The 18,994-nt window shown below is 38.6% G+C and overlaps 1 protein-coding gene across 7 annotated transcripts in view; it reads left to right on the top strand.

The window, feature by feature from the left end:
• Positions 1–18,994, top strand: part of LOC134804798 (transcription factor BCFI-like) — a 53,986-nt gene that overhangs the window by 3,260 nt on the left and 31,732 nt on the right. For 3 of the 7 annotated variants that reach the window (XR_010146182.1, XM_063778044.1, XM_063778043.1), the window contains exon 1: positions 18,132–18,345. The exons of 1 other annotated variant lie outside the window; for it this stretch is intronic. Coding sequence is in view for 4 of the 6 variants with exons in the window: in XM_063778044.1 (XP_063634114.1) it covers positions 18,231–18,345 (115 nt within the window). In the remaining 2 variants the exon portion in view is untranslated. Of the gene's footprint in view, positions 1–1,077; positions 1,935–18,131; positions 18,346–18,994 lie in introns of those variants that run through there. 3 more of the 7 variants (XM_063778046.1, XM_063778045.1, XM_063778048.1) reach the window with 2 other exon arrangements.

Here is an 18,994-nt window from a genome sequence, read left to right as displayed (position 1 = left end):
ATATTTATAAAGTACCTACATAATTGTAAATTACAATATAAAATAAAATTTTATAAAAAATAGTTTATATGAAGATAGGGGTCAATGTCAACCGATGCCACCGATCAGCATAGATATGTGTTGATTTTGTAAACATTGTCAAATTGCGTTAACGACATGTAATTACTTTAGTCAGGCAATCGCTTCCGCACAGACTCTATCACTCGTTCATTGGCAACAGCTAAAGCAGAGATGCTTCCCATATAGATTTTGGTACATTGACACCTCTACTGTACTGTACTGTTGACATCTCTATTGCACTCGTATAATAATTATATTGCTGTCCCGCCCATGATGCCGGTTGCCAATGTCTATATGGAAAGCGTCTCTTCTTTACTATTTACTTGCTTTTTTATATTCTGGAGAAGTTTTTACTACTAACGTGTAAACAAGCCATAGGATAAATATTCAATAATTTCCAATGCAAAAATAATCTCAAAAACCAAAATAATTTATTATGATAGGTACCTACAATATTATGACATTTTAAATTAGTTATAAAATTCAAGAAAGTAAATATTGAATATTTTGGAAACCTAATATAATAGGCAATTATAAAATATTTTAATAATGCCTTAATTGATGCATGTATGTAGATCTTTATAAATGCTTGTTAATTTTTTTAAGTGCATTTGTGCAAAAATGTTACATTTTTGTTTTATGTGATGGGTTAAAATTACCTACAAAAGAGAAAGTGGCTCCCTTAATCAACCTACCTAACTACGACCAACTTTGTATTTTACCGTTTCGCGGTAAGCGAAGGCTACCAAACACACATTGAACAAATGACGCGAAATGTGTCATGTAGGAATGCTGCTAAAATTAAATCCTAATGTACCTACATTTTAATAATTAGCGGGATATTTCATATCTAGGTTTGCCTTTGCCAACGACTTGCCATTATTTTCATTGGAAATGATTTAGCTCTTTCTTAAAAGTTACACTTCGGTTGAACTGAAAGAGCAGTGAGCACGAAAACACAATTCATTGTTTGCATCGAAGTCTAGGTTTATTGCGAGTAGGTTTTAACGGGCGTGCGACTTTAGTGCCTGCGCGGGAGTGCGCTGGGCGGAGGGCCGCAAGCGCCGCGCCTGCGCGCGGAGGCCTCTGCGCTGCGCTCGAGCCGCAAGGTCGAAGTTTGCTCGTCGTCGCTTCCTGCCCTTACTTACTTCTACTTTACTGTTTCTTATCGCTCTACACTCGCATACTATTTTTATATCCTGTGCACTAGTTCGAGTTCACGACATCTACCTCGCTTTTCTAATAGTGTGGGATGGAATATTTGCCCTACAGTTTTCAAAAACCTTAACAAAGTCGAAATTACTAAAGTCGGTACGGGCGGCTTCATCTAGAGTCGATACGAAGCAAGCGTGGTAGCATTTTATCATCCGGCGATTAGATAAAGCGAAATCGCTCAAACTCAGTGAACGGCAGTAGGCTCGCGCGCGCCCTGCTCGCATCGCGCGCCTCGTGTGAGCAGACTGTCGCGTCGGGTGCAACAGTCACAGGTGCCGCTGAAAGAGCGGCACACCTGTCATTATAATTTATGCCTCCCAGACTATGGGCCTACACTGTGTGATTGAAATGTTGGGCCGAGGTGGCAGAGCGCGCGCAGCGGAGACGACCGCGCGCCGGGCACAGGCTTCCTTGTTATTGTTAGCGAATGTTGACCGCGCGAGTGCCGCTGACCCGGTTTCTGCCGCACCACCAGGCGCAAACGCTAACTACACTCCCGGTCTACGTCAAAAACTGCATAGAAAATGCACTTACAAGTTTTTGTTACTGTAATAGGTACCTACTTCGCAACTAGAACAGAACCTTGCAATGGTTAATGCGATTAAGTACCTAATACCTACTACAGACGAGACCAAGGAATACAGTTAAATATCAATTATGTAAGTCAATACTTAGTGCACCTAACAGTTTACGCATGGCGCATTCCTATAATAAAATTTACTAAACTTTAAAAAAATATACACGAGTTACCATAAGGCCACGAAGCAACTCTAAGCGAAAGTATTTTTTTTTACTTTTTATTGTTCGTAAATGCAAGCAATGTTGAAGAACGCTGGCAATAAATTGAGCTCGAAGTAGCTGGTCGAGCGAGCGCGGCTACGCGCCGCGCGGGCGCTGCGCCCGCTTCCGGCTACTGCCGATAACAAAATAAATTAATAGCCTATTTAAAAAAAATACTTAATATACTCGTTTGTTTTTTCGTTGTGCTTAGCATGGTAGCTCTAAGGTAGCCCGATAACGTACTTACTCCGCATAATTAACACTATCCCCCTAGGAACCACAAACAGACAAAACTAGGTAGGTAGATACCCAATACGTAGTTTTGTCTGCTACTGCCTACATAATACGAGTAAGGTTTCATAATTGTACACCTCATTGATTCTTCATCTTACATAAAACTTGTACGAATTACAATTTATATTTGTTTAAAGCTAAACCTGTCATGAATTCCGTCAAGCGTCTCGATAGGATCAAGTTAGATGTAAGCATAGGCAGGATGTATTTTCTGTGTAGCCTGGCAAAAAAGAGTAGAAAAATTATTGGTGACGACTGTAGGAACACCGAACATCGCTTTATATATGTACCTACAATTGACAGGAATATAATACAAATGAATATTTCACCTAGCAAACATTTCGATGCTGTGTGATTTTTGGTTATGGTTTCCATAGATACTCTTTTTATAGATACAGTTAGGTTGAGAACAAAATGGTTTAGTAATAAATAGTTCATTAGATCGCGCGGAGTGGCGTGGGGCGGGAGCCGACGCTACGGCGGCGATAAGCGGCGCTCGCGCTGACCCCGGAGATCACCCGCCTAACACCCGCGACCGCCGCGCCCGCGCCCGTGCGTCTCTCCTCTACCCGACCCCTCTCACTCATCCTGCACATTAAATTAAATTACTGTTTCTTACTAGCCTACTATTTATTGAATGATTTTATTCTTATCTAAGTACGGTTTAATATTTTTATACTTATTTAGTTAATAAAATGATCGAAGTCATAAACGAGTTAATATGTTATTAATATTTAAATAAGCATCACGCACGGGAGGAGCATGCACGGCCGGGCCGGCAGAGCAGCCGAAGAACGTGCCAGCGGCTGCGTACGGCGCGGTTTCTACATCGACGCCGTGTAAGAACGTGACGTCGATCTCGGTTATCGATCGGACGCTGGAATTGCGACACGCGCGCTGCAACTGCACGTTCTGTTTTGCGCTTATGCATTTCAGTACATTTTATAAGTAACATAATTGCATCGGTAGTAAAAAGCAACAGCCGTTAGGTACATAGGTAGATATTTACAAAGCATTATCAATACCGAATCTTATGTCGACGAAGATCGATTTTGACATTCATCTTTCCTTTACGAAGCAAAGAGACATGAAGACCAGCGCTCAAAGGGTGTGGCCCAACGCCTTCTAGATGTGGTGTTGAAGTATGGTTTTTTATAAAACTATATTTTTTAAATAAATAAAAGAAAACAGATAAGAAACCATGACTTTCCATAACAACAGACTTCGAAACATTTTAAATACTTTGGATACGTGTAACCTACTCCGCAAGCTCGGGTAAATCTACAAAATGAATGTGCAGGGAAATAAAGAAAGAAAAGTCAATGTAAGAGACCCGCATGCTGGGAAAACTGTATCAGTATCACTTTCACTCTGTTTTAAATTACTGATGTCGTTGATGATATAGAATATACTGACAAATTCGATTGACTTCCGTTTTCTTGAATTGATGTATCGGCGCAAGGACAGAAGGTAGGGATATAAACCGATTATAATTAATTGTCCTGGAAAAGATTTATCTTAATTAAGAGCGGTTTCATATTAGCGTTGTATACGAGCGTACGCGTACGCGCGTTGTCGCGCGTATACCTATATCTAAAGTAGGAAATTGTAACGCGCGTATAAGCCCGTAACATCCAAACGACCGTATACGGGCGTAAAAATACGCTAGTCTGAAACCGTCCTTATTATCTTGTGTCGCCAATCTAGCTCGCACACCCAGCCCAGCAGTTCGCCGAGAAATGAACGTTGTTGGTGTTGACGCCAACGCGGCTGGCGGCCGACTGCTCGCTTACACGACATTATTTAAGCAGTCGACGTTTAATTCCTATTTTATGTTTGTAGTTTATGTATTTTATTATATCTGTATTATTTGTTTGAATATTTTCTTTATAAGTTTTTTTTGCTAAATCCGTTAATTTAACTATGTTGGCCGTTTGGGTATCCAAAGGACGCGTCAGTTTTTCTTCTGTACCTAATGATATCTGCAGCATGAGTTTGACAGGCTAGTAGATCTAGGTTTTCGATGGTTTTGGTTTTTTACGACGTACTTAACATTTGTTTCATGTTCAATTTAAAAAGTTAAAGTCACATCAGTGCGACATGTTCGAATTTAATAACTTTTTGACTTTTGAGGGTAAATAAAAGCGACTTTGTCCCCTTTTGTCGTAGCTGGCGTGTAATATTTATAACCCAAACTTTATGAATTAGGTTTTTTGATAAAGGTAAGGAATCTTATCTTCTTCTAACCACCGAACCGGTTGATCACAAATAGGTACTTATGTAAAATCTAAGATATATTTAATTTCCTTGAAAATGGTATAAGAATGTTTATGACTTGCGGCGTGAAATTCCTTTACAGGTATATACACCGTAATTTCACGTAGTATCGTATTTTACAAATGCCCCGTACTATGAGGATTGGGCCATAAATATAGGGACTGAACATTTCCTTATCAGTTTTTTTTATCACCTTCTGAGATGTTAATCACATGTTACGCCATCAATTGACAACGGAGAGCCATTTTACAATTATATTAACAGGCGACAAAATGCCCGTGACGGTGATGTAAAGTGTATTTAAAATATACCCTGTTGCCATGTTAATGAGTAACTTTCCACAAAGCGAGAAACGTGAGGCGACACCGGGGGCGAGCTCCGGGGAGGGGGCGGTGCTGATAACGGCTGGACCGGCGACCTCCGGCCTCGCGTTTAAAAATATTATATCTGTATTTATTTAAACACGAGCTACCTCTCTCCCCGCACTGCACTACCCCGAATGTTCGGCCCTTACACCCTGCACAAGGACTCATTGTCGCACTTATCTCTTTAATGATCTACACTGTTGTACATTGTATATACATGGGTATCATAGATCAGGATCCTACATTTTATGACTTTCCCGTAAAACATCTTAGGGTCAACGATATAAATACATAAGATTGAAAATTAGGTAAATGTGTTAAAGATAACGTCTAACTAAAATAATATATTTAGATAGACTCCTATTCAAAATGTTTTATGATTACGGAGATTACTAATAGGTACCTAGGGTACCCTATTATGTGCGAGCACAGTGAGCCCTTCTTTTATATTTACGACGAAGTTTATGATTTTTTTAAATAAAAAATATAAATATAAATAACACAATAAGCGCTAAATAGCCGTATAGGTATAAATTACAAATGGCCGTAATGTCTTTGGAAAAGAACATTCTGTTGAATATATTCTAAGTAAATTGAACCTGGCAGTGTGCCCATAGCCCGTCCATAATAGGTACCCCGGACTTAATTCTAGTAAACTGACCTTAAAATCTCAATTATTTATTTAATTCAATTTTCGGTGTAACTATTTATAACATGCAATATAATGCCATGAATTTAGACTTCACAACCTACTACATTATTGGAAACGAGGCTTCCGACGGCTCAATGCCACCCTGACTCTGGTAGGGGCGCAAACCAATTTGGTGGAAAACCACGTAGGTACCACCTTTTACAAGTTGGTAGCAAAGCTTCGTTATCTACGTGGTTACAGAAAGCTTTCCCTTTTTACCCTCCACTGCATAATTATGAAAACCTAATTTTCCTATGCTTCTAGTATTGAAATGTAATTGTGATTATTTCTCTAACTAATAATACCTAAAACAAAAAACACCTACTAATGGAGGACCACCTTCATTAGCTATTCTCTATTATTGTAAGGTACAATTACCACACGGCCAGTAGGTAGTGCCGATGACGTGTGACGTATGGCATTTTCGTTAGTGCATTAGTCATTTGGGTGAGTAGGTTGGTAATGCGGGCATAGAAAACCAGACTTAGGGAGCGAGTACATATGCGTCCGTTTCCGGTAAGTCTGCAACTTTAATATACCATTGTTTACGGCAACAATTATGCTACTAACAATAAGATAGTAAGCATTTAGAACAATAGGCCTGCTTTTCGAAAAGAAAGTGTTAAACCTACACCTGTCCCTTAAGTTGTCAAAACATTGAATCTTCAAATTCCAAACGTACGATTATAAAGTTGAGTCCTCGTACACGGCTGCAACATGGCGCATGTTGATGCTCCAAGTTGCAAGTGTCCAAGGGCTACGGTGATCGCTTACCATCTAGCTAGCCACCGTCGCGGCATAAAAATTTGAAGGAATGAATACATACAGTGCGGTTGAGGGCGGCGACAATATTCAACGTTTAAGGGTACAAACAATCGGTTCTAAATATAACTTAGGTTTATTGGAAACTGTTTTTCCAAGAAGCAACTAAGCTAGCCCTATCTGTGTCTATCATTTTAACCCAAATCATTCGTTACTGCCACAAATATAACTCATGCCTACTTATAAACTCTCTTAGTAGGTAGTTGTTCCTACATGTCTGAGGTCGTGATCTTCTAGCGTCTTTCTGCATAGAGTCCGTCTTACATAGCTAACCACCGACTTGAACGTGACAAAGTGTGTGTTAGAAGTGTAACAGTAAAAGTCAATTTTTTATAGAAATACATGGTGCCACTTGCGCATTTTGTCATTGCAAAGTCTGCCCAAAATTAGATTTTAGTCCGACTCTAATATGATTTGCTTTCATCAATCTGGTCATACTACCAGTAATAAACCTTTATTCCCACAAGGCTCGAAATCTTAAGCCGTAGTCCTTCGTTCGGTCTTTGTTCATGTTCTTAACTCAATTTTCCGTAGGCACTTATAGATAGTTTGTACAAGTTTAATGAACCTTAATCCCAGAGGCACCTTCACACATCTTCTAACGACAAATATTAGAGTCATACATGTAAATACTTTCTAATTTATTAAAACCATTTTTTTAATATCCAAAAGGCAATTTGTTGAATAGTTGTTGCCACATTTAGAATAATTTTGTAAAACGTATAATCGACAGGTCAAATAGTGATGTATTTATATTCGTAACCTATACTTTTTTAATTACACTGAAAATAAAACAAAGTTAATTAGTTAATGTGTTTACGTCTCCGAACCGAACGAAGAGTCGGTTATAAGTAATAACAATACAAATGGCAGTGGCGCAGATGTTTGTGTTAACTTACTAAGTACCTCAGTACTTAATTACGTTTTGTATGTACGCGACTCAGATATTTATTGAACGTAAGTATTTATTTATTTTATACTTTATTGCACATAAAAAAAGAGTACAACAGTCAACCATAGGGCAAAACAGAAAAGCTTCAACGGTGGGTGCAGTGAGAAATAACAAACAAAACGTAACTTTTGAGCGAAGTAACATTTCTACATAAATACTATAATATGTTAATTATACCTTATGAAGTATTTTAGTCATTGACAAGGATATTCAATCTCGAAAAAAGAAGCTATTATGTCCATTTTTTATAAAGAGGTGAGTGGCAAGTGGAGATGACGCTTTCTTACTATGATTGCTTGTAGAGCAGACAGAACACGGTAGTCAGATAGAGAACCAGTAAACGTCTTCATTTTACTTTACTCAAGCAACAATCCAGTGCTTTCTCAAGCTAGAAGTCCTATTAATTAGACACTGCAGTGCTGAAATTGCAGATGCAAAGTTTTGAGTTCTGTGTTCGAATTCAATCAGAACCTTATTTGTCTTAAGATCGTCTCATACATATTTTACGGTTGCATAATTATTTCTGTTCATGAAAGAAGATGATTTATAAGCCGTAAATCAAAGAACATTTTCCAAAACAGTCAGGAGCGCCCGAGAATTACCGTAGTATGGAACTCCTATACTAGTTACCAGCACACGTGTCTGTTTAGGGCGCTCCACGGGTTAAGTCAAGTCGGGGGGGACATTTATTGGCTATTTTCTTAAATAACTTCTAACCTATTTATTTTAAAATTATAAAAACAAATATATTTGAAATCCCCAAAATGAGCACTTTCATTTGATATATGTACCTATAACACGATATAGTTTGAAAAGATTTATTTTTTAACTTTCTCATTTACACCCCAAAAGTGGCCCCCATGTTTAAAATTCATTTGTTTACGTTACATGTCCGTCTTTGGGTCACTAATTTACATAAGTGTAGTAAATTTCAACTTAATTGGTCCAGAAGTTTCCGAGAAAATAGGCTGTGACAGACGGACAGCAGACGCACGAGTGATCCTATAAGGGTTCCGTTTTTTCCTTTTGGAGGACGGAACCCTACAAATGAATGATAAATGTTCAACATCCACGGACTCGCAGGGTCGTGGGTCACGAGCACGAGACTTGTTGATGTTATTGACATTTAATGCCAAAAGCGTAAATCCAGTCACCCAGTAACCTTGTAATACCTATTTTGATATTTTTTCTTCAACTGCGTGACAAGAGCTGACAAGAGGGAAACCTATTGAACATTTTAGAAAAATAGGCTAAGGCTACACAATATTTCAATTAAAAAAACTTAAATATCTATCGGTGGTAATAATTGTAATTGATTTAATGTATGTTGGTACCATCATTACCTAAGGTAAATATTAATATTATGAATAATATGGTATAAAGCTAAACAGATGAGAAAATTTTAATGACGCAGAAAAGGTAGATCGCTTTTATGTCTTTTATTGTAATTTAGAATTAGTATCTAGTGTAGTAACCATATACGGCTTTTGTTGTTGATTATGTATAAACATGAGAAATTAGCTTATAATGCGAGTTTTCCTACTTAAGACCTACGAGTATGATACGGCAAAAGTCACTAAGATTAATATAATTATGGTGATTGAGTCATACACAACATCACGTCTCTCCTTGAAACATATCCAAAGTTAAGGACTATATATACCTTCAGCCTAATTTTATGACTGATGGATTTAATCCACGTAAAAGAATAACTATTGAAGTTTACCCGCACTTTTTTATTATAATTCTCTAATTCGGCTACCCAAAGGTTGTCAGGGAGAGATCGCTATTATTAATCAAGTGTTTATTTTAACCTACTTTTATTAAGGTGTGCAATAAAGAGTAGGTATGTAGGTACCTAATTTATATGTCTTGACAGGATACTAGTACAATTTTATTCAAAATATAATCCAAATAGAAGGCAAAGACGTCGTCGAAATCGAACGCTGAAAAAAGTTAATTAGACCTAATAAGGGAAAGGATTGGCGTTGAGTGGTATACAATACATTAAGTGGATAATTTACCTACTATCAATGTATGTACTTAATACTAATATCCAAAGTTAAGGACTATATATACCTTCAGCCTAATTTTATGACTGATGGGTTTAATCCACGTAAAAGAATAACTATTGAAGTTTACCCGCACTTTTTTATTATAATTCTCTAATTCGGCTACCCAAAGGTTGTCAGGGAGAGATCGCTATTATTAATCAAGTGTTTATTTTAACCTACTTTTATTAAGGTGTGCAATAAAGAGTAGGTATGTAGGTACCTAATTTATATGTCTTGACAGGATACTAGTACAATTTTATTCAAAATATAATCCAAATAGAAGGCAAAGACGTCGTCGAAATCGAACGCTGAAAAAAGTTAATTAGACCTAATAAGGGAAAGGATTGGCGTTGAGTGGTATACAATACATTAAGTGGATAATTTACCTACTATCAATGTATGTACTTAATACCTACCTACTTACTGCAAAACCGTCAACCTGAACTACCTATTTAATCCTTTTTGTTTGTCAACACGATTGCCCTTAGAGCGAATTATTATCGGGGATATCGAGGGGTGTTATTAAGTGTAGCGAGTGTATTTATAAATGCGTATAAGTACCTAATATTTGTTATCTGTGTGGCGTCGTAGCGGTCAGATGGATAGAACGGATACGTTCTTTAATTATTCGAGTGCACTTGTCACGCTAAGGCGTCTGTTTAAGGCGTATTTATTTTGCCGTTTTTAGCGCTGTTTGAAGTATCAAAAAAGCAAAACGTACAGACACAGGTACTGGTAACATTGAACTCATATACCTAAAAAAATATTCATCTAGGGCTAAAATTCAGAGACGAAAATGTCAAGAACGTTTGTATGGTGAAATTATCACAAATATTTCCCCTTAACAGACGGCAATTAGTCAGTCAATCAATATGTAAGGGGTCGAATAGACCGGACCCAGTACCACAGTGACCATGTTAAAGTGTTCTCGTATGGCATGGGTTTTGTTAACAATAGTGACGGGTCCCTGTAGCTACTTGCTTTGCTGGGTGTGAAAGGCCATGCGGACGGTGCGCTGCGTTTTAGAAGCGCGCCACACGCCCGCTCCTTTCCCCGAACCTCATTAGCCTATACGTCGAAACAATAGGATCACCTAAATCACCTTCGACTAATCCCTTACAGGAACTTTCGACTTGTAGGAATTGGACCGTGAGAAATAACTAAAATTTAATTACTCATGGTGGATAGAGAATGTTCAGAAGGGGCGAACCGTGATTTTCGTTAAATAGGACCTCCAAGATTTAAATTGGCGGTATATTAGCGATAAGTGGGTATTGTGGTATTTTTTAATATTAAATCAATATTGTGTATTTTTAATATTAAAACAAAACGTATCCAATAACACGAATAAGAATATAAATATTGTATACTTACCTACGTTTTAAGAGTTCAATTTTGTGGGCAAGATTTTGTGCTGCTCTTTATTTTTTATATTACATTTTACTCTGACTGATAATTTATGGTATGTATCACTTTCACCTACATACACAAAGACACACACACATAAAGACGTTGCAGCTTAGCTTATTTTAACTCACCGTATCATTGCTGAGAGTTGAGTCATTACTTAGTTTTTACCTGGGATTGCATTCTTTTTGAGTTAAAATACAAAAAGGCAAAGTAGCAATGTTGTAGGTACCTATGTTGAATTTTGATTATCTAATCAATCTCATAAATGTCAAACTACTGATTTTTCAATGATATAAATATGTACTTATAATACAGTAAAATTATACATTTAGCGTTTGCGGCAAATCCGGTCGTTCTGATTTTTTGCAGACTTATTTATGATGTTGGTCCAATGAATAATCCAAGTTGGTGACCTCGAGCGCCGAACGCAACTTTGTCAAAAATCGAAAAACCTGCGAAAATTTCGGTTTTTGTTTAGTTTTGGGCGATTCTAACCCTAGAGGACTAGTTTTTGATAGTACCTTCCTTAGACGTTTTTAAAGAAGACTAAATTTGCTACAATTATATGAAAATGATATATAACGTGCCCTAGCTCCTAAGAGTAGGAAGAAATATAGCAAAGATTGGACCTGGGGATCCGACCTTTCCCCTCCCTTTTTGGGGGGTATGCACGGTACGATCTCGTAGCTACTGGGCCAAATCAGCTTTGTTTGACCTTAGGAACAATCGTGCCAAGCGGCATCGCCTGAGTCAAAAGTGCATACTCACTGCACTCACTTAGCTTACGAGCTCAATTTCAAAAAAATCTAAATTTTGAAAGCCTTTATCTCGGAAACTATTCAATCTACAGAGACAGTTCTAAACTCGTATTGTAGCAAATTTAGTCTTCTTTAAAAACGTGTATTGAAGGTACTATCAAAAACTAGTCCTTTAGGGTTAGAATCGCCCAAAACTAAATAAAAACCGAAATTTTCGCAGGTTTTTCGATTTTTGACAAAGTTGCGTTAGGCGCTCAAGGTCACAAACTTGGATTATTAATTGGGCCAACATCATAAATAAGTCTGCAAAAAATCAGAACTACCGGATTTGACGCAGAAGAGCCACGTTACAAAATTCTACAATTTCACTGGATTATTACTTGGGTTCCGAAAGTTAGTGTTCCGTAAGTTTTATAATCTGAACTAAGAATGTATAACTCAATCGATTATTTAGTACAGAACGTGTTAGTCTGCGCTATGAGTGAATAGTAATTAAATTTTAATTAGCTAGGACTGTCTTTTTAGGGTTCCGTAGTCAACTAGGAACCCTTAGAGAGACCCCACACTAGCGTCTCCCGACCTTCGACGGCGGCGTCTAGTCAACTCTAGGTACTCTATGGTTGCCGCTCGTCGCAACGTTGGCGTAACGTTCTGCGCAGCGATGCCGTTTTCCATAGCGCTGACTAGACGCCGACGCTCAGAAGAAGCTTGGTTTCCTCGCATTTGTCGCATTCTATATGAAAATTTAACTCGGGTGAAAGGCACCATTTCATCCCTATTGTGACGGAAGAGTAACTACGGAGCATGGCCCGACATGCTCTTGGCCGGTTTTGTATCAGTTATATTTATAATATTTGTCTATGATTAGTTAATTTTGTTCTCGGGATAAAAATGGATTAATGGACCCCTTATTATCTGTATGCGGTGAGAACAATTGTTAAATGGGTTAAATACATAATAAAGTTCAAATTAATAAATGTAATGAAATAAATATAAATCATATAGAAAAATGTTGTAGACCACCATATATCCAATCGAATTACCGATATATAGGCAAGTAGGTACCTATGTGAAAATTTTGTAACCTGTCATCGATATAAAATGCAGATTTTAAAAACAAATCCTACAGTCATCCATTAATAAAAAATATGTAAATTAGGTCTGTAATGTGGGCACCGAATTGAAGTCACTTTAAATAATAATTACCTAGGTAATTATTATTAGTAAAAGTATATATTGTTCCCTAATTTGTTGACATTTGGTAAACAAATGCAAATGAAACAATAACAAGCGTAGCGTGAACTAAAATAGTTGTTAAAATAGAGATAAAGGGCGGTCGGGACCGGGACCCGGGAACAGGCGGCAGTAAAATCAGTCAACGATGATGACTAGTTAATAGCTATTGGTTTTATGGATATTTATTTATGTGGGATTAGCGCGCGCCGCTCGCCACGGGGCGTCGACTCTCGCGACTCGCTGTCACAACACTTTTTTTCACGCATGCCGTATGCTAATACTTGGAACCAGGAAAAACGACAAGCATTATTAAGATTTACAACCTTTTTACCACTAATACGATAAAATTTATTGGTTCCTGGGAGCGAAGCGATTAATCCTTCAGTTCGGGGCGAGCCCTGTGTTTCAGCATCGCGTCTGGCAGAAAACATTTATCGAAACATGCTGTTGACAGCCAGTATTTTAGTCAACTCCTTAAAAATATGTATCGTTTGTGCTAGCTATTATTTACCTACTTAATTAAGCGGGAACTGCAAGCGAAACTTTGATTAGATGTAGTGTTAGTAGGTTTATTCTGCACTAGTTCTCCTCGTATAAGAGGTTAAGGTTCTCATATTCATGCAATCACCGTCAGAAGAGCTCAGTCCTGTTTCAGTAGGTAATAGGATTTACCTATTAGAGGTAGTCCAAACGACTGGTGGCGGTAACGGGACCTCTTTTAGACTGGCAACATCGAGTTAATTGAGTCCTAGGAACGCCGGACTACAAAGATCAGTAGGCAAACTGCGGTCTTATAATTATGCACTGGACAGTTTTCTAGATACCCTGGTCTAACGGATACACTTGCAATATATTTTCCCGCCAATTAGCTATACATTAAGCCTGTCCTGTGCTGTAAGTAGCCTGCGGTAGAAATGTTAGGTGGTATAATATCTAGTAAGTGTAGGTCGGGAGATGGTATGCGATAAGGCCGGTGCGCGCACGTGGTCGATATACCGGCTTATCAACGACGCCCGCGCCGCCGCCGTGCCGCCGATAGCGCTGCTGCTGATCAGCTGATCCGTTCAACATCGCGCACGCTAGACATACAGTCTGTAATTAATATCTACGCGACCGATTATACTTCCTTGCCATCCGAAGACGATAACATACTCAATAGTACAAGTTCGACGTGAAGCCAGCTGGTCACGACATCGACATCTAATTTGTACCTACCTACATACATCCAATTTGTACCTAACCCATGTAACAGTTTCACATTTGTTTAAATATATATATACCTACTAGTACATGTATATGACTATGAATATTTATAGCCTATACTCCATACGTCCCGCTCTGGACATGGCCTTCATGCATTTTATTTTACTTATTTATTTATTTCACACAAAATAATTGTAATGTTTGAAATTTCAACTAAACTGGAGCTGAGCACAAAATTAAAATGCAAGCTAAATTAAAACTCAAAACTAAATCTAATAAAAAATACAAGAAGCATTACGTAGTATATATTATGTCAACTTAAACACCCTACATAGTAGGTTTAAGGAGGTACCTACCTGGTAGATGAACCTGCAGTAATCTACCCTCTACCTACCCCTCTATCTAACCTAAATATATAATAAAATAATTATAATTAACAAAATTAAGCATATTTAAAAATATATGCCTGTACCAACTAAAAATAACTTTAGCCAGAACCTAAGTTTTAAAATAAATATTCTTGACGCGGCGAATGATGATCCCTATGACAGTTCCTCCAAGTCGCTTTTGGATACACTTAAATTAAAATATAATTTAAGAAATAGGTTTTTACCGTATTTTTACTACTAACGTGTTACATTTCTAAATAAAATATGTGTTAAAATACCAAAAAACGTCTACAGATGTAATGCATAATTATTTTCCATCGTTTTTTCACGGAAACGTACGATCGTGTCTTGCTATTTCAGTTACTCTTGGTACAATAAGTACTGAGGTTGACTGAAGTAGCATGACAAATACGAACGCTTCCAAGAAAATACGATGGAAAACAATTAGGTATGCTCTACATCTGTACGATTTGACATTGACAGCTACCTAGTAGGAACGAAGCGTGATACCATCAACATAAAAAAATAACCAATCAGCTGATTATAAAGGCATCTGCGGGCTCAGCACGGTTCCATTTTTATCGACTATCACTATGGAGCTATAACTCCCTAGGGAGTTATACCTTTTTTAATTTTTTACTTAATACAAACCAAGTATCGTAAATGAGTTTTTCTTTTAATATACTGACGTTTAAATTAAATTAAATTAAATAATTATTTATTTCAGAAATTAAATTTCCATAATATATTAGTAGCTTATTATTATTACTCTTAACCTATGTTAGTGACTATCTATGTTATGTGCTTTATTTAACTTCTATAAACATGTACGCTACTCCAGTACTCCCAGAAAGCGCCATCTATCCTGTCTGCTACAGTGGCTAGGAGACTGTTGGCGCTGCCGCGTACGCGCCGCATCAGCGACGCCACCCGCTTGCGCATGATGGCGTGGAAGCCGTCGGTGCGCGCCTCCGCGAACATACCGCTAGCGCTGCAATAGCGCGGCAGCCCCAACAGCATCCTAAAAGCGTTATTATATTGGACGCGTAGAGCGCTGTAAGCTTTTTGAGTAAAGTTGATCCATAGGCTGCAGGTGTAAAATGACTGGCAGTACGCCTTAAAAAGGGTGATTTTAACGTTGCTAGTACACCTTGCGAACCTACGAATCAACATATTACTTCTTACTGCCAGCGCCCTACGCTCCCTTTCCACGTCTACGTCATCTTTTAGCGATGCGGTTACCCAGTGTCCCAAGTACTTAAATTCTCTTACTACTTTAAGAGGAGTGCCATTCAGTCTCACTGGAGGTAACATTTGGTCGTCTAATTGGACTGTTCTTCCCCTGAAAACCAGCAGCTCGCTTTTAGAGACATTGTACTTGAGCCCCTGGGCCTCCGCATACCGCTCACAAACACCTACTAGTATCCTAAGGGCGTCGATCGATGGGCTTAGCAACACCATGTCGTCCGCGTAACTGATGTTATTTACGAACGTTCCATCTATTGAACATCCGACCATAGTGTTGCTGAGCTCCTCGATCAGCCGATTGACATATAGGCTGAAGAGTCTGGGCGACGTAAGCCCCCCCTGCCTGACCCCGCACTCCAACCTATACTCATCGGATAGCGAGCCCGCCCACTTAACGACATTAGTTTGGTGGCCGTACCAAAACCTGAACAGTTCCACCAATTCCCCGGGTAAAGACGTCTCCTCGTACAGTTTCTGCCAAAGTCTGTTATAGGACACCAGATCGAAGGCTTTCGAGAGATCAAGAAAACACGCAAAAACTGGTGTTTTCCTGTCTGAGTAATATCGGACAGTGTGCTTAAGACAAAGGACTGCCGTCTCGGTGGATAAGCCCGGCCGAAATCCAAATTGTGCGTCATGAAGCACCGTGTGCTTTTCCAACTGTTTGTCAAGCACACTGTCCAACACCTTTGCTACAATCGTAGCCAACGAAATGGGCCTATAATTTTTAATGTCCGAGGTGTCTCCTGTACGGTTTTTAATAATTGGTACTACCACGGTTCTCATCATGTCGCTCGGTATATAAGTATGGCTGACACAGAAGCTGAAGAACATGGCGAGTACTCTAGGTAAGTCTACCCCTGCATGCTGCAGGTGCTCAATGCTAAGGGAGTCGTGTCCTGGCGACTTTCCTCGCGTCATGTTCTTCACCACCGATGCCACCTCCTTAGCTGTGATTCTCACCAGAGGCCCCGAACGCACACACCTCGTTGGAGGTGAGCCCCCGCAGGGCCCCAAGGGAGACTCAACCTTGAAATGCTTCTGAAACAAATCAGCTATCTCCTTAGGCTCGCTAACACCCTCTACACTCACAGGGAGGCCCGCCCTCGGTCTCAATTTATTGGTTTGCTTCCAGAAATTTTTAAAATTTTTATTAGAATGGTGTGTAGCTAAAATGTCCATTTTAATTTGCTCTGCATTGTTCTGACACCATTTTAATTTGTCCTTGAAAGCTTTCCGAGATGCAATCATGTTCATATAGGCAACCCCGGCCCTTGGCTTTCCACACATGACCCAATTTTGAAACCCCAGCCGAGCCTCCGCATGAGCTTGACGTACATGTTTGTTCCAACCTACCACATGACGCTTCTTACTCGTCAATATAACTATAACTGGCGGCATTCCCGAGAGTATTAATAATATTCGCGTACAAGTTGTCAATATATAACCTATGCTCAGTCTTATTACATTTTATGTCACTACATTCGGTAAATTCAATTGGAAAATCGATATATTTAAATTTTTCATTGCAATAATTCTCATATAATGTCAATTGTGCAGCGTCACGCTCTCCCCAAATAATCCTGTTACATACTTTATTATTATTCATATTATTATTTCTGATTAAATTTAAATTACAAACTAATTCTAACGGATGATGGTCCGACCAGTAAACGTCATAATGTATTTTTACACTACGTATAATTTTCCGTGCCGCTTCAGATACTACACAGTGGTCCAACCAGCTTTTAGAGCCATTAATGTCACTAACATATGTGTATGTATGTTTAAGTATAATTTTATATTTTTGTTTACGTTTAACTATATTTAATTTCATTAATTTAATAACCGTTTAAAATATTGTTATATAATATTGAATCGTGGCTGGATGCCGAATAGGTCTGTGCCTTCAATGCCACACCACCCTCGTTTATACATTTACATACCTGCCATTCAAACGTTATAGGAAATCGAAATCTAGGTACATATCTTTCTTAACCTATCTGCCTAAATCTATCCCCATAAGATCGTGGAAATAAACTTTTCTAGACATAGACAAGTAATAGTACCTATAAATGTGGCTATCCATCAGAGAAGGGTCCTTATGCTTCATGTACAATGATGACAAGAACTTCTGTTGGAATTTCAGATAAAAGGACCTTATTGCACTTAAAGCATAAGGACCCTTCTGTGTGGACAGCCACAAATTTAATTGCCTAATAGCATGAATAGGCTTGAATAAATGCGGTTACGGAGAGCTTTGGACCCTCCCAAAAAAAGGAATAGGGCCAAAAAAGTTCGGGGAGTGAATGGCCAATGAGCCTCGCCGTGGCGGGGATGCGCCTCGCGCCCGCTTCGGCGTATCGGCGGCGGCGCCCGCGCCGCGCTCCGACAGTCTACAGTGTGCAGCACTACTGAGCACACGTCGCTCGACTTCCTTTTTCACTTGTAACTGAATACGTAAACACAGCCCGCCATGCTGCACGAAGCGTGGCCCGGGACGGCGGCCGGCATTACTAGCCCTTGGCTCAAAACAGAAATCCTCGAACTGGACGCTCTCATTGCTGAAGTAAACAACAACTGCCTTAAAGGTAATATGCAGCTTCCTTCTCTTAGTTCATAGGTACCTAGTTAATAATACAAAAAAATCTATGTGATTAGGAAAAGCTTTATAAAACAAAACATATAATATTTCGGTAGGTACCTACCTTAAAACGAACTCCAAGTAACCGCACCTTAACATTATGATGTGTTTAAAAAGTACCCTCGTAACTTTTCTCGTATGTCACATAAACATTTGAGACGAAAGTAACTGTTAGCACAAATTAAGTGTGCTAAGTAATTAGGTACCTAGTTACCTACTCTTTCTAACTTTTTCCTAAATGAGCACTCGTAATTAAACTGTTTATTGACCTTATCGCTATTAAGTAGACCATTAACGGGTTTAAACTTTGTTGATGGAAATTTGTCGATTATTGATATTTTAACTTTTAACGCTACATACCTAACCAACGCAATTAGGTCTAACATAACGTACTTGTTCATTTCCAATCTTTATTAAATAAAGCTTTAATTAAACTGTTTTTATACCCAATATAATATTGTAACCAGAAGATAGTAGAATTTTTAACCATATAGACTGGGTAGTAGATTGGGCAATGGAACTGCGCTGGGATATAAAAACAGAGTATGTACCTGTCATTTCTTACTAGAATAAAGATGCCGAGAAAAAAAGATGTC

This window comes from Cydia splendana, chromosome Z (assembly GCF_910591565.1).
Source record: "Cydia splendana chromosome Z, ilCydSple1.2, whole genome shotgun sequence".
Classification (NCBI taxonomy): Eukaryota; Metazoa; Arthropoda; class Insecta; order Lepidoptera; family Tortricidae; genus Cydia; species Cydia splendana.
The sequence above is the reverse complement of the archived record's forward strand: the minus strand, read 5'-3'. Positions and strand labels throughout refer to the sequence as shown.